Raw genomic sequence first — 16,744 nt, forward strand, 5'->3', positions numbered from 1 at the left:
AACATGCGTCCATCAAACAAAACAACTGATCCTGCTTTCAATTCATTTTTCACTCGATTCACGTCTTTCGCTCGTTCATATGTTAAACGATGCGAACCTTCCATGAATTCTGTCTGTCCGTTTTCGCTGGTGATATCATCTAAGGGGATGAGGCATGTGTAATAGAACGGATTCAACTGAGTGACCAGCGAATCGTCATACGACCCATCTTCGTTTGAAGGACCATTCAAATTATAGGTATCACGATGCCAAGGGCCATTATTGGAATGTGAATTTGTTAGCAAAATTCCAATGTCGCATACATATCTTCTCTGTAAACATGTTTTGATCTGGCAATGCTTTGAATTGATCTTTCACTGTCTGTATCCGGACATCATATCTTCCTTTAGCTGTTTCAATGATGGAGCTATCACAATATGATTTCATTTTGACGATGGTTTCTTTATCAAATAGCTGAACGAAATCGTATGGCTCTGACGGGTTCTCTTGGCAAATACGATGGACTTCTTGTTCACAAATATCATATTTGGACTTCAAAATATTAATTTCTTCAAGTGTGAAGATGTCTTTGACGATACAAAATCCTTTGGTTTTCAGGTCTTTTTCCATATTTTGTTAGAGTTCTTTCTATGGCTGATGATATAGCAAAGCAACGTTTCGTAACAAGGAACCTTAGATGTTTTTATTGTACAAAGATACACTGGTGCAAAATGTTTTGATATTGACCTAAAATAAACATTTAGGTTGACCATAAGGCCTTTGTACAAACAAAACGTTGTTGATAAATTTCTCAAAGTCCTAAATATAAATTACTAGTAAAAATACTGAGAAAGTTTCATTTATTGCGATGAAGTCCCAAAAAGGACTTCAGTTATCTATCATCGACCCAAAAATATCTGCAATCTGATTGGTTAAAAACAACTTGTAAATACAATATATACTTTGACATGTGCAAAATAAATTTACCAAAATTGACTTTCAGAGTGTTGGATAAATATTTTTGCATCTGGGTGCCAGAGAATTAAAGAAAGTTTTCTAGAAGGTTCCTTGTTCTCATATGTACTCTTTCTAGATTTTTCCGATATTTTTCATCGCCAAAAGACTTGGAAAATATCTCTTGTATTCCACTCAAACACATACGACAAGCTCCAATTAATAGTAATCTTTTACCAGTTGGGTGTGGGCTACATTCCAATCAAACAAATCTCCGTGGTTTTGTTTATTATATTTTCAAACAAATTGGTATTTCAAACGATATTTTTCACTTTTCAGGAGCAATAGGTAGCGAATATCACTTCTTGAATGTTCAATTAATTACTTAACTTAAGAATTCGTTCAATTAAATTCTGATTTTGAAATTTTGTTCGAACTTGTCCGAAGGTAGTTTTAATCAAGATTTTAAATAGAAAATATCTAAAGATTTTAATATTTCTGAAAAAGTATGGTTGACGCTCTCTAATTTGATATTCAAGGGGAAAAGGATTTTCATCAAATAAAGAAGCGTATCGAATAGTAGACTAGTAAACCACGTCGTTGTATTTCGCTGCAGAATAAACTTTCAATGGGATCTATTTTTTTATATGTTCACTGAATACAACATGTCTTTCCAATCCACTCTCCCGCGGCAATTTCTATTTTTTATAAGAACTCTTTATTATAAGCACTACTCTCATGTTCAAGGAAAGACAGACGCTTGCTAGTCTAATCGAATAGTAAAGCTTCGTTTACGAGAGTTTCTTGCTGACGACGACTTTCAAAATTATCGAATAATGGAGCGTATCGAATAGTAGAACGTCGAATTAGAGAGCGTCAACTGTAGATTCTAATATAATATGTTGGGCGGTGAAAAAGAATGCAGCTATTATATTTTGATTTTTCCCAAGTATAAAATAATAAACTGATAAAAATATGTAAAATACAATTGCAAAATTTACATGCAATCAACTCTCTCTCAATCGAACCTCTTCGATTCTTTCTAAATTCCAAAAAAAAACATTGGTCCCCTCAGCTGGAAAGTAGTTTAAAATTCTCTCTGTAATTCGAAGAAAAGTCTTAGTCACTTGAAGATCGAGGAGAGAGGGGCAACAGGAGTGCTTACTACACCCCACTACATAGTATACAGGACAGTAGGCATCATTGAGTTTTAAGCCGAAGGCTAGAGGTCAATCTCTTTGGTAGGATTTGAAGCCAACAAATCCTACCAAAGTTGCGCGGCCTTGAGCGACCCGCCTGGTTTTTACACAAATGACAGATTGAAACTAAAATTTACCGCTTAATTTCGAAAAATATATCACTCGAAGACAAAGGAATTGCTAGATTCAATCCGTCATCAAAAATACGGCGCATATTTTAAGGCTTCAATTCAGATTCAGATTGACCTCTAGCCCTTCGGGCTTGAAACTCAATGGTAGGCATCCTAGTAGCCCGGGGTTCACCTAAAGCTTTTTTTATAGACTGGGTGGCGCGATTAAGTGGCCCGGTAATATATGGTAATATGCTTTGGCTTAGGCGGACTGTAAAACAGTCCACCAGATTTTAGTTGCTTTTGGAAGGTAAAAACAGTATGAAGCAATGTTTTTATTCGAGAATAAGGGATTGCAAATCTGTTACTGATATTTGTTTCTCATTTTTGGTTATATCTTTCAACTCCAAGTAGTTTTTTTGTTATTTGGATTTTAAACATTCTTTTTCAAAATGACGACCTCGCCAAACGCTCCTAGTTTACTTCACTGGACTCAGCGTCATAAAAAATACTCAAAAAGCAAAGTTCAGCCAAAAGTAGACTCTAGTCTAGCATCCTAGGAGATATTGAAATTTTATTTACAAGTTTCTGTTACCCTTATGAGCACACGATTCAAAATGACCGGACAATGGCGTTGTGGGAAAATTTTTCTGGAGGGGCCAAAGTCAATTTGTTTTAAATGGCGCCCCCCCTCCCCCCAATTTTCCAAAGTGGTGCCCCCACCCACCAGTTTCTAACTTTTACTAATTCATTAGCCTAGGCATAATGAGGAAGGAAATATTTAGTGGAGAAGATTTCTGTTCCATTTTTTCGAAAATTGACTTAAGACCGTAACCCCCTATTTCAGCATGCACGCTTTCCAAAAACAGCCTTAAGTCCACAGAATTCTAATGGGAAAGAGGTGTATTTTGCAATTCAAAAAAAAGCCTAAGTCCTAAATTTCAGTGCAAATTTTATTTTCTATGAAGCATTGACATTAACTAGGCTACATTGATATGAAATGTGTAGCCTTAAGTCCAACACATCTTAACCTTTAAAGTCAATTATCTCAAAATGGAAAAAATGGACTTAAGGCTGTCTTGAATTGACACGGCGAATATATCTTTGATGAATGGAAAAGGGTAAAACAGGCCCCACCATGGTTGAGGCCGACAAGAAAATTTTAAAAATCGACTGCCAAGATACCCTAAATTACTAAATAAAAATAGACAAATCTGACACTTGCTAGAGTGAAAAGAAACTTAAAGAAACAAAATGTGTAATACGAGCGAAGCAAGCGAAAAAATTGATATTTTATGATTTCAATATTGTTGTCAGCAAATTGGTCTTGGGGCGCAGTTAGATTTTCATTTAATAATTCTATATTGTACACAAAAAAAATTTGTAAATTAGCTAGATTGCAAAGAAGGTAACAATTAACTGTATTGCGAGCGAAGCGAGCGAAAAAAATTGCAAGAATTTTAAAACTATCTCAGTAAGTATTTAAGGCGCATAAAGTATGACTTTTAAGATTACAGCGTTTAAAAAATCCTCTTTTGACGCCCCTTGCTTTTCGGCGCCCCTTCAAAAAAGCTCCGCTGGGGGGCCATGCCCCCCCGGCCCCCCTGCCACAACGCCACTGACTACACCCCACTACATAGTATACAGGACAGTAGGCATCCTAGGAGATATTGCAATTTTATTTACAAGTTTCTGTTACCCTTATGAGCACACAATTCAAAATAACCGGACAGGACAGGACAGGGCCTGATCATCGGTTCTCTAGAGTCTCAGCCCCCTCCTTAGAAATAAACTCTTGATCTTTTTTGTTACATGCTTTTTATAAGCAAGTGTCTGCCCATATATCAGGCTCACATTATGCTTAGTAATCTATCGTTCTTAAACAATAGGGTCATTGTTAAGGTACCGAAAACTGAGCCTGAGTATGCTTATAGACGTTAAGCTTATAGAAAAAAAGCATGTACTCAGAGAATATTCCCCGTAAATTTCGAGATAACTGTTTCATTGTTGATTCGACGCTTTAGAATTGAAGAAATCAGTATTGATTTTGCTCGATTTTCTATATTCAAAAAAATGAGCAACAGTGAGTCTTAGTGGGGTTGTCTAGCATAATTTAAGGGAAAAAATAAGATCTAGCTGAAACTTTCTCCAGACCTTCTCTATAGGATGCTTATACCTCAGGAAAAAATCCCCTAAAATCCTACTGGTGGAACATCCCTTTTTTGGGCAATTTCTATTTTCCCCAGGCAAAATCCTAAGGGAGAAATTTTTTGAAAATTTCAAACTCATTTTTAGACATTATCAAGTATACCATTCGAAAGCTCTCGAAAAACTATATAGAAGACTTTGAAACGGTTATAGCCGATTTCCTTACCTAATTCGAGATATTTCATGCGCAAGTTCCACTTTTCGCCACATTTTGGTCTAAAATTGACCATATATAGCATCTTCTGCATGAATTATCTTGAAACAGCCTGTATTTTTGTAACACGACCACACTATCTCTAGAATTCGAAAATGCACGAGGAGTAGTTTTTTTGAGTTATGGAGTTATGGAGTAGGGTTTAACTGAAGGGACGAGAAAACTTGTTAGAGTTATAGAGGTTCGACTTAGAGAGTTTATACTGTACTATATGAAAATAGTACGAATACTGTGTTTTAATTTATTTTTATTAGAAGCATTAAAAATGAGAACTTGTAATTCCTATGTTTACTAAAGTCCAAAAACTATCAGTCCCCTCAGAAAGAAAAATATATTTTTTGTCTCAGCCGCTATCAGAAAAATCAAAATCGCCGCTCTAAAATAAATGAAAAAATTAAACCCCTATGAAAGAAAGATTCATGTATGTATGTTATTTTATTCGGCTAAAGTAATTTTGACAAACATCAAAATTATTGAAAAAATTAAATTAGGCGAAATTAGGCATAGTTCTCGCCAAAACTAATTTCCCGTAAAGTACTTAAATATTTTCCCCCAAATTCAAGTGGAAAGGTGTACGCGAAATAGTTGCGATACAGCACGACCCAAAACAGTAGTTGACGCTTCCCGACCAATCTCACAAGAAATTACCGCAACAAATTCAAGTGATAAGATATCACTTTCCCTCCATGCCAATAACACTTTGTCTGATAGCGGTTCCTTCGTTTTTTTTAGAGAATCCTTCTCCACTAAAATGTCTAAAGGTCTTCACAGGAATAGTTGAATCATTTAGCATTTTCAACATTTCACCAACCTGACGATTTTTCTGTTCTTTGTCGGCAGTAACATAAACCAAAATGTCTCGATAATCCATTTCTCGAATATTGATACTCGATTCAGTACGTTTTTGCGTCAACACTCTAATAATCTCTATAACTTTCTGAGACATCTTTTCAACATTCAAAACATGTGATCGATCAACGGGTAACCCTTCAACATCATGCCCGACTTCAATATCCAAATCACGATGAGTCGGGTCCATTCTCCCTGAAAACTCTTTAAAAATACTGACAGTGTTTCTCAGTACTTGACTCAAAAGTGACACCTTGAAAAGGTCTTTTGAGTCAAAATCAACCATATCACGTAAAACTCTCTGCAACGTTGATTCTTTATCCGTAGCCATCCACGCAAAAGGTTTACGTAATACATTGTTCCAAAACTCAACAAGTAAAGGCCCTTTCTGTCCTTCTATAATTTCATCAAGCTCGTCAATCAAGCAGTAATGCTCGACAGGGTTCACCTCTTTGTTTTCCAACAGTTCTTTCAACGTAGAAACATAGACATATTCTAAATGATCATGTCCATAACACTCATTCAAACCCATCATTTTGATATACCAATGTTTCAACCCAACGCAATCAAAACCACAAATCAACAGACAATTTTTCTTTTGGCTGGACAACTGTAAGGCCTTGGCAGCTATGATAAGTGATTTTCCGCTTCCAGTTGGACCGACAATAACTTGTCGACGAAATCCATTCAATACTGCTACTTGAGCGTTGCTTAATTTGGTCGATTTTGGTTCTGAGTTATTATCAATATCATACGTTACCCTGGGTACGGTGCCAAATGTTTTCAACAGTTTCTGTTGTTGAATGTCATCACCTATGTCGGCAATACCTTCACTCAAGGTCAAAGGCATGTAGTCTGAAACAGTGTACATGATCCTAGAAACAATTTTAGAAAACAAAATATCGGTTTCAGGTTGGAGGTCTGGTTTCGAGTCCACCAGTAACATCCACCAATCCAACCATTCCAAAGGGTTTGAAAAATCATTTTCGAAATACTCGTCGTCAAAGAAAGTTTCTGGTCTTTGAGAAGACGGGAAGATTGAAGCGCAATATTTCGGTAAATCATGATAAGTCCATTCACCTAGTTTTCCTTCTTTAATTGCATCTTCTATTAGGACGTTCATTAGAGCGCGACGGATCACTAATTGTTCTTTGGCATGATACCGCTCTCCAATGGAGGATTTGACCTCGAACAAAAAGAATCCTTTAGATTTGACCAACATCAGAAAATCAACTTCAGCTTCCTGTGATAATTCTTTCATCTCTGGCGCGTAATGCCTTGCTTTACGGAAAGCTTCAATAGTGTATAGCTGATGATGTTTGTGAATAGATGAATGTTTTGTTAAAAGTTTATTGTAATGCTCAAAAAGTTCCCGAAATTTAAGACTGTGTAATACAATAGCAGCCTTACCCACACCAAATTCTTTCATTTTATCCAAGAAATCTTTCTCCTTTTGAGGACCTTTGAGTGCGGCCTGGCCACCCTTATCTTGGGTGCCGATTGGTATTCCTTCCGAGTCATGACGAAAGACTGAAGGTATTATGGTGAGGTTTTCATTCCATGTTTGAAAATTGTGTTCACTTTTCTGTTGAAAAGAGACAGGGGTGTCTTTATTGTCAGTACTACAGGTACTTCGACTGCGATGTCTGCTTCTACGTCGTCTTGGGATATCTTTGCACGTACTTGCATCTAAAGATAAAAAAGATTCACGTGAAATAGTAGATATCTTGCGTCAACCAGGTAGTTCTCTTTTAAAAACATGAATACTTTAAAAATTATAGTAGAGACAGAGACAGACAACTTAATAACTCAATTCAATTCACTGGAGAAATCTCGGCTGGAAAAATCTTAGTATGGACATAAATTGATCTGACATCACATCTATGAGGGGGGGGGGTCGGGTACAGACCAAGCGTCGAGGGATAGGTCCAGAAACGTCGCACACTTCCCCTCTGCTGATTCCAGTATGTGGAGCGTATTTGCTGGCTACCAAGGTATGCTAATTTACTTCTGACAAAAATCAGAAGTTGTGTTCTTGGGAGATTTTGACTGATAGTTTTAGCCAGATTCTGTATTTTACCAACATTGTCTATGTGTATGTGTATACAACTCACCCAACTCAGTATGACTAGTACTGGTACTGCTCATCGTCTATTGGTTATTCTTTCATTTTGGTATTAATCTTGATATTATTTTCATTTAATTTCAATTTGTCTTTTTCTAAAATATATAGAAGAAGTAATGTAAGTATAAGTTATGAGTAAGTATAAGTATAATCATAATAACTCGTATCGTTTAATCCTTCACGCGTGAAAAAAAGAAGTGAGTACCAACTGAAACACAGAATCGATCGCTAACCGAAACAGACCGACATCACGGCAAGATTTTTCAAAACATGAAAAACGCCCGTGGGCGGGCTGGTACAAGTAAAATTTGAGCATATTGAGACCGCTAGGTTAAAGAGCTGGGAAAAAAAAGATATTTTCTCCGCCTGCGTAAACTTTCACGAATAGACCTTATCGGAGTTTTTGATTTTTCTAAAAAAGCGATATGATTGTTTCGAGTGTATTACAATAGAATTCCCTCGAGGAATTCATACAAGATTTATATTGTCATACACTCGAAACAACAGGGTACGAAACGGTAACTGTAAAAGTCAGGTATTAAACAGTATGGACACTATCTAAAGACAGATGAAATTTACAGTTCTATTTCACTTATTTACAAATCATATCAAATATAAACATTATTAGAGACACCATAACCTTCAAAATTTTTCAGCCTTGTAGCCAAAACACTATCCGAAACCTAGAAAAGAGAAACATGAAATAGTTATGGAAATTTTTTTCATATGGCCTCGGGCTAGAAGAAAATAATGTTTTCAAGGCGTAAAAAGGTTGGTCAAAGGTAAGAAGGTAAGCCGGGCAAGATCGATCTGGTAAGCTAAGTAAAAAAGGTCGTGAGCATTCAAAATTTCACATACTAGACCATGGCCAACCCGCTTTTTATTTTTCTATGAAAAAATCTTAACGGAGTTTTTTCTTCCGCTAAAAACCTTACCGTGTTTTTAACTGATAGTCAGATGGTTTAAAATTTTTTTTGGCAAAGAGCTTCCTTACATTGACATGGTCTAAGTTGACATACTCAAATCTGAATTTTGACTTTAAGGCGAGAAAAAAAAGATAACTTCAAGAAAGAATAAGGAAACAAGCCAATTTTCCAAAAAGAAAAATTTAAACAATCCCTTTGATCTACTTACTTGATTTGATAAAGTAACTTCCTTAAGAAGAGGTTCAAAACATTTCAACGTGAAGACGTCAACGAAGTGGGATTCAGTGTATGCTATGTAAAGGGTGCACGATTTCTCGTACGCTGAACAGTAGTTGAACACTATAAAAAAAGAAAATAAAGCAGTATATTCATGATAGTCTTCTGACATTACATCACCGACCCAACAGCTGATTGGTTGTGAGTGACATAAAATCAGTCATTACGTCAATTTCAACCAATGAGCTGTTGGGTCTGTGGAAGACATTGCAATGGTGCATATCATGAATTCTAAATTTCTTCATTATAGTTCCTGGTTCGTGTTACGATCACTGACCTTTATATAACCCTGGGCCAAGCAATATCTGCCATCTTTGATTGGAGTTTTTTTAGAATTGGTACCCAAGGAGAAGCCATTGCAATGCTGAAAATTAACGTCTAACGCCGCTACATCATCAAAAGAATTTGAGGAAAAGTGGACCTAGCACTCTCAATGCATTTACACCGCTATCGAGTAGTGCCGACATTAGAGTACCAATTTTCAAAAAACTCCGATCAAAGATTTTGCTTGGCTGGGATTGAGATGCTTTGTCCAGGGTATATAAAGGTCAGTGGTTACGATATATGGGAAGTATAACAAGAAGTTTGAACTTGAGATTTCTTTTAGCTTCCTGCTTGCAGTGTTTGAGGGAAAAGGAAATACATGTTGTAATGATTAAAACATACAGTTGACTCTCTCTAATTCGATCTTCAAGGGACTAAAGATTCTTTTTGAATAAGAGAAAGATTCGATTTACAGAGAGTAATTTGAACCTCCAGCTGAAGGGACCAATATTTTAATTCGGATTACAGAAAGAATTGAATAATAAAGATTCGAATAAGAGAGAGTTGAAATTTGAAATTTGAAATTTGTTCCGATGAGATACTATAAAACGAAAAACTGACTTGCTGCTGGCAAATCTTTAACGATATTTTGATTTTCCAGAACTTTTACTTTCAAGGAACTGCTCCTTTCAGCATGACACGACAAACACCTCAGTACGTCAATATCATTTCCATCGCCATGGTCAGACTCTCTTTGATTCCGCAGTAAATACTTGGGTGATTGACAAAGTACTTTGATATTGTTGACATTTATATTTTGCAGTAACTACCAGAAAGAACAAATATTAGGTTAGTTGAGTCTAATGTCAGACAGACTTCCACAGGACAAAACTAAAAGTCTAGATTTTAGGCCGGCGGATTCTTAGCAAGCCCTGATTAGCATGAATATGTTGTACTTGAGGCTGCAAACCGAATTTTTAGACCGGTGAAATTCACCGTTCGCCGGGCCTAAATAAAAGATAAGACCACTGGGTCAAATGAAAACAAAGCAATAATACTTAAAACAAATCAGTATTATAACAATTACCGTTGATGTCCAATTGTGAAGATCTTTCGGTTCAATGTGATACTTCAGGCTGCATATCAATGTCTTTAGGCTTTTATAAACATGACAAGAGTTTTTTTTACTGCTCTTATTATGAGATGAATCAGAGTCGCTTTTAGATTGGAGATATGAGGCTATGTGTTGACTGTCACCCATGTTTGTGTAAGTTTCAATGAAAGCGTTTCCGCTGCCAATGCAAATAATGAGCTCGTCAGCTTCAAAACTGAAATAGAGATTGAAGAAATATTTTTTGTTTTTTAAACAGTTAATAAGAATATAGGATATAAAAATCTCTTGGGCTCTCTCGTAGCGCTATAAATGATCCATTTGGGGTGGGACTAACAACGTCTTCCAATGGGTCCGAATCTTATTGACGATTTTTCATTGGACAAGCGCTAAGTCGCTAGAGCACATTCAGTCTGTAATTACCCACAATTCATTGCGCCAGAGCCTGTTTACTCTGTAAATTTGTTTATAAAATATTTTCTCTTGTAATTATTTTTTCTATATCAGGTGATTAATCAAAGCCTCCCCCCGAACAAACACACCAATACCCGCAATATCTTAGGGTCTAGTTCTACCGAAAAGTCTTAACCTTTTGCAGCCTTTTGGCATAATGATTAACTGCACTTTATATAGAATACCAAATTTCCCACCTAAAAAAACAGATTTATTGTCCAGGAAGCAAGAAACAGTCTCTAGGGAAATATAAAGCTTAGCGACCCTATCAACAAGTCCATACCTTTTGGTATCGTGGTTATCCATAAAATGAAATTGATATTGTGTTCTAGTTTCTTCATCTTCGCATTCATATTGATTTTCTTCTTCTTCTTCAAAGAAAGCTGTCTGGTCAACTGCTTCGGTCAATGTCCAATTTCCTAACACCATTTTTTGATGTGTTTGTTTGTTTTTCTTTCTTTTTGTTGATAAAAGTTTTTTTGAATCTAAAATGAACAAGAAAAACAATGGTTGATCTGAAAAAACTGTAACTCAAATTCAAGTAACTCAGCTCTACTGGGTGGTAACACGTGGTTTTTCGTTTTATTTCAAATTAAGGGACCTCTTGAAAAAATATACAGGATCCAATTCTTAGTGCTTCCTTTTACGACATTTAAAAAAAATCTTTATAATATATCTATAAGAATTACAAAAAATTATACAAAATATAGAAATTTTTTGAGAAAAACATATCATACAAAAATATAAATAGGATAACAACAAAATAACACTCCCAAATTATTCTACTGTTCCAAGATTTCGCAAACAATTTAAGTACTATGAACGATTAATTTTGCAAGATTTAATTCCACGTTTTTACAACTATCCTTTTTTTGGAAAAAAATACATCTAACGAAATCGTTTAAAGATTACTGACTTACGAAACTAAATCCACGTAAAATATACTGTATATTTTGATATTTGCTACAGGTCCATTTTCAACTGATTTTTGCTAGATCATCTACACAAAATTATTCAAAACACAAAATTAATCCGATTTATGGTAGAAATAATAGCAAAGGAAATGCCTTATCAAAACAAAACAGTTCTTCTAGGGAAAAAAATTTACACCTAACTTAAGTTTTTTTCAAACTTAGCAAGTAAACCATAATGGTCAGAAGGAAACATGGAAACTTTGGTTTGATCGTGCATGACGATCTCATCAAATATCTCATCCCCAATAACTTGGCATTGAGTTGCCTTCCAATGATTCACATCATTGGTGTCCTCCAAATACAAAATTCGATCAATCCTTTTCTTTTTCTGTGTAATAGGCTTCCCATGGAACATTTGGTTCATAACATTATGATCAGAATCTTTGGTGAAACCATCTAGATCTTCATGGACAACCCGCCATGTATCCTTAAATTGACTACTCTCTATAAACTTATTTTCTTCGTCTGTTTCATGGAAATTGAAATCACCAACCAAAAAGGCAAGCTCTATGTCCTTAGTTTTCTTTTGTAAAACATCAAATATGGCTCCCATTTGAATTTCCCTGATATTTGGTGATGTGATATAGGACTCGATATGAACAGTACCAAACCGAAATTTAGCTCCTTCTTTTTCGACATCCATATATTCACATTGTCTTTCCAAAGTCGTTTTCAATTTGATTGTCCCTTTCTTTAAGATTTTCAAATCTTTCTTTTTGTAAAGCATAACAAAATAGTTGGAATATAAAGGTCTCTCATTGACAACAACGTAATGATCAGAGAATCTGGAATGTTTTTTGACAACTTTTAAGAAATCTAAAGTGCATTCCTGAAGACCAATTAAGTCAGGGTTCTTATTGACAACAATGTTGAGTAATTCTGTCCATCTTTGCTCTGGCTGGTCAAGCTTCTGGCTTGTACCGAACCAAATATTCCAGGATAAAACTGAGAGCTCAGTGCATGTATTTTCCGAAGAGGTATTTCCCATTAGATTTTAACATTAATACTTTTTATCTGTAACTCTATAAGTAAAAAATAACAGGAGTATATCTACAATTTTTAGGTTTAAAAGCAAGGTTCCAAAGAAAGATTCCATTTATGTAAACAAAAATTCACTAGAAGAAAACCAAACCAAAATTCTAGAAATAACTATGAGCCCTTAACACCACAAAGGGTTTGGATCAAGTTTACCGAAATAATGAGCCAAGGCCCTGTGACATCCTTTCAATCATTTATTTTAGTTTATTAAAAAAAAATGTTTTCAAAATATTTCTATCTGTAATAAAATCAATGTAAAAATTTCAGATGATTGACATAAACCCAACTTCTTACTGTTTTATCCAGCCTCCTCACCCTTAGGGATCGATAGCTATTTTATGCAAAAACATATCCGCAAAAGTGAAATTAAAACCATTTATTCAAAAAAAGAAATGAAATGGCGAAAAGAAGAGTTTTTAATGAGTAAGTTGAGATGTTTTGCTACTAAAGCAAAAATAATAATACTTGTAATACTTGATTTATAATTGTAATATAGATTAAAAAGAAAATAATCCCCTAAATAATCGTGTATATACTCTACAAAACCATAAAATTTTATCAAATAATTTACAAATTTAAATTAATTACTATAATTTCATTAGTGCAACCACGTAACAAAGAAGATAACATAACGAAGTCGAGAGTAAAAATCTGTTTGTTGAGCTAATTTTTAACTTTGTAGATTCATTGACCACAGTTTGAACCATTTTCCACTGCTCTTAAGAATACAGACAAAAGATAAAATCAATAACGACCCCCCAAAAAATGATTTCAAATATACATGAAAACGGTGAAAAGTTCAACAGACCTTAGCGGAGTTTTTGATTTTTCTAAAAAAGCGATGCATTGTGGGATTGTTTTAGGAATATTACAATAGAAATCTCTTAGGAATTTCTTGAGGGAATTCTATTGTAATAATCCCGAAAGAATCCCACAATGCATCACTTTTTTAGAAAAATCAATCAACTCCAATAAGATCTATAGTGAAAAAATATTATCCAACAAATTAATCAGCAATTAGCTCAAATCTTGAAAATAAACCATAGTGATCTGAAGGGAACAATGGTACTTTAGTGCCATCCTTTAACATGATTTCATCAAATGATTTCTGTCCAAGAAGTTCAATATGGGTAGGTTTCCATACCTTTGTATCATCTTGCCAAAACAAAATTCTATCTAACCTTAAGAAAGTTGGAGTGGAGATGCCTTCTCCAACAAGCATTGCATGTTGATTCATCAAATTATGTTTGGACTCAAAAGAATATCCAGGTGCCTCCTTATGGACAACCCGCCATGTATCCTTAAATTGACTGGTCTCTATAAACTTATTTTCTTTGTCTGTTTCATGGAAATTGAAATCACCAACCAAAAAAGCAAGCTCTTTGTTCTTAGCTTTTTTGTCTTGTAAAACATCGAATATGGTTCCCATTTGAATTTCCCTGATATTTGGTGATGTGACATAGGACTCGATATGAACAGTACCAAAGCGAAATTTAGCTCCTTCTTTTTCGACATCCAAATATTCACATCTTCTATCATGTTGTGTTTTGAAAGTAATTGTATCTTTCTTCAAAGTCTTCAATTCTTTCCTTTTATAAATCATTACAAAGTATCTTGAATGAGCAGGTTTGTCATTGAGTGCAACATAAAGATTTGAAAATTCTGTGTGTCCTTGTACAATTTTCAAGAAGTCAGCAGTGCATTCCTGAAATCCAATAACATCTGGCTTTTTGCCAACCACAATATGCAACAGCTCTACCCATCTTTTTGCCGGTGCATCCCATTTCTGGCCAGTACCAAACCATACATTCCATGTTAAGACAGAAAAATCTTTACAAGCTGTTGTAGATTTGTTACCCATCATTGAATATTGCACGCCTTTCAAAGTGGCTACAGGTTTATCTTTTTCACTGCTAAAAGAGTTAACACCAAGATCATAAGTGTTGTAAAAATAAAAAATGCCAGCAATTACTACAGCAGCAACACCAATAAAAATAGTTTTTGACATCGTTTTAGATATGTTTAATATTTTTAGAGTTTTACATTTTGCTGATCTACAAATTAAAGTGTTATTTGACATTAAAATACACAGAAACTGGAACTATAGTTCCTGTTTGACATTAGACTGCACGCATCCCCTCTGATGATTTGATATACTGTAGGGGATGTGTAAGGTCTAAAATATTTCCGTCCCAACTTACCCCTGTCTTTTCTTTTTTCTTTTTTGATTATGCGTCATAGCAATACAATGACTTCTTTTTTTCTTTGTTCTTTGTTGTTGAAAAATTTAATTTTGTGAATAAGCCTGAAAACAGCTAAAAAATAGCCATTTTTGCCACAAATGTAGACTTTGGACTGGCTTCTCTGCCTAAAATGCAATTTTAAAAATTTTGTGGTGGATTTAATTTTAAAATACGAGTCAGAAATCTCAAAGCGATTTTGCGAGTTTTAATTTCACAAAAAAGGCAAAAATTTGTGAAATCGCATGTTTCTTGCTTTATAATTTTCCAATAAACTTTGGCCATTTTGAAAGAGAACAAAGAAAATTTAAAAGGGCGCGGTTACCAGCAGTGAAATTTCATTTGTCATGGTCTCTGTTGCAGAAAAGTAGACTCATTCCTGTTAAATGCTGAGTTTATGGACACAAAAATACAATATAAATAAAACCGTAATCCATAAAATATGCGATTTTATTGATTTTATTGATTATGACTGTCTGGATAAAAACATACAATAAAAATCTGATTTTATGAGCCTTTTAAGAGGTCAATTTGTTATAAGAATAGGTTAATCTGTTTAATAGAGACCATAAAAATGTTAAATTTAGCCCAATAAGGTCACAATCGTTTAACCAAAGATGTAAAAGCAAAATTGGTGCGTAAACGTGAAAATGTTTTTTTTTTCGCGCGTGAATATGTGAATTGGCAAAAATTTGTGCGTGAATACCTGAATTGAGGGTTGACTGGGGGGCCTCATAAAGTACCGTAAGTTGGTCTAATGTCCACATCCGTCTTCTAATTTCGACATCCTTCTTTATAGATAGGAATAATAAGAAGGTTTAAATCACTGATAGACTAAAGATTTTTCCTCTCATCGCGATAATCAAAGTCAATCAGCGATTCCGACCTTCCTCAGTTTCTATTGTTCCTATCTCTAAAGAAGGGTGTCGCAATTAGAAGACGGATGCATGTCAATATTAGACCAACTTATACGGTACAAGACTTGTCTGTACAGTTTCTAATTTGTTACTACACAATAGATTTGATAACTGAAAATTCATTATTTTCGAAAAAAAACAAATATAATATCGGTATCAGTATTAGGCTTCCTTCACCGACAGTATTACGGTATTTGACCCAAAAGTTTGTCGACGGGCGGTATGACGGTATTTAAGACCCTAGCCTGGGAATCCAAGCGTTAAACTTTTTTCACAGTCTAGTTTATGATATTTTTGCTGCTGGTTTAACGCTTGGTGCAGGTAACTCGCCTGCAGGGAGATTTTTCCCTGCAATGCAGGTTCGGCCTGATTGGCCAGCTTTTGGCGTATTACTTAGTAGTACTTTCGCGCGCATTTTGATATTTTCGATGTGCGCGCATAATTTATGGAAAAAGCTGACTCTGCAGCAGAAAAAAGGAAAACAAATGAAAATGAAAACATAGATTCATTTCGAAACAAAATGGCTGTTGGCTGGAAGTCTAAATACATGTGGCTGATGTTTTGATGTAGTTTTTAGTAGTTTTGAAAGTCTTTTAGAGCTTGTGAAAGAGTTTTTATAGGTATAAAGGTATATGTGTGTTTGCCTGGGTTTCCAAAGTTCAGAAAGTCTGTCAACAAGGGTTCACACACAGACTGTTTATAACATTCTGTGTCAGACTAATCTACCTGCACCAAGCTCTATAATTTTAGAACTTTGTGAGGTGAGGTATTTTTTGTTTTTTCTAAAATTATGAGCTTGGATTCCCAGGCTATTAAGACCCCTGAACCCCCCCCCATATTGCATTGATGTAACTGTCTGCTGACAGTCAGTCATTGCGGATACATTTACGTTCTGCTGACGGATCTT

At 35.0% G+C, this 16,744-nt stretch overlaps 3 protein-coding genes across 3 annotated transcripts in view; 1 reads left to right on the forward strand and 2 right to left on the reverse strand.

Annotated features, from left to right (window-relative positions):
* Positions 1 to 5,025: 5,025 nt before the first annotated feature.
* Positions 5,026 to 7,729, reverse strand: LOC136822658 (uncharacterized). Its single transcript, XM_067078949.1, has 2 exons — positions 7,628 to 7,729; positions 5,026 to 7,202 (listed from the first exon to the last, which is right to left on the reverse strand). The coding sequence occupies exons 1-2, from the start codon at positions 7,659 to 7,661 to the stop codon at positions 5,338 to 5,340; spliced, it is 1,899 nt and encodes a 632-aa protein (XP_066935050.1). The 5' UTR covers positions 7,662 to 7,729; the 3' UTR covers positions 5,026 to 5,337.
* LOC136822659 (spore cortex-lytic enzyme-like) overlaps positions 7,182 to 16,744 on the forward strand; it is a 57,801-nt gene continuing 48,238 nt past the window's right edge. The window contains exon 1 of the mRNA XM_067078950.1: positions 7,182 to 7,185. The gene's annotated coding sequence lies outside the window, so the exon portion shown is untranslated. The remainder of the gene's footprint in view (positions 7,186 to 16,744) is intronic.
* On the reverse strand, positions 8,198 to 11,153 carry LOC136822663 (proteasome assembly chaperone 1-like). The gene is made up of 5 exons (XM_067078953.1): positions 10,952 to 11,153; positions 10,192 to 10,432; positions 9,726 to 9,930; positions 8,773 to 8,903; positions 8,198 to 8,321 (listed from the first exon to the last, which is right to left on the reverse strand). Exons 1-5 carry the CDS (start codon positions 11,095 to 11,097, stop codon positions 8,247 to 8,249), a joined length of 798 nt encoding a protein of 265 aa, XP_066935054.1. The 5' UTR covers positions 11,098 to 11,153; the 3' UTR covers positions 8,198 to 8,246.

This window comes from Clytia hemisphaerica, unplaced genomic scaffold (assembly GCF_902728285.1).
Source record: "Clytia hemisphaerica strain Z4C2 unplaced genomic scaffold, Clytia hemisphaerica genome assembly, whole genome shotgun sequence".
NCBI lineage: Eukaryota > Metazoa > Cnidaria > Hydrozoa > Leptothecata > Clytiidae > Clytia > Clytia hemisphaerica.

What these genes read in the sequence shown, in the direction of transcription:
- LOC136822658 (XM_067078949.1), bottom strand. Translation starts at nt 7,661, where the DNA reads ATGAGCAGTACCAGTACTAGTCATACTGAGTTGG. An exon ending in TACTAGTCATACTGAGTTGG is followed by an intron (nt 7,203 to 7,627) that starts GTGAGTTGTATA and finishes TTTTATCTTTAG; the next exon opens with ATGCAAGTACGTGCAAAGAT.
- LOC136822663 (XM_067078953.1), bottom strand. Translation starts at nt 11,097, where the DNA reads ATGGTGTTAGGAAATTGGACATTGACCGAAGCAGTTGACCAGACAGCT. An exon ending in TTCACAATTGGACATCAACG is followed by an intron (nt 9,931 to 10,191) that starts GTAATTGTTATA and finishes TCTTTCTGGTAG; the next exon opens with TTACTGCAAAATATAAATGT. An exon ending in TAAAGATTTGCCAGCAGCAA is followed by an intron (nt 8,904 to 9,725) that starts GTCAGTTTTTCG and finishes CTTTTTTTATAG; the next exon opens with TGTTCAACTACTGTTCAGCG.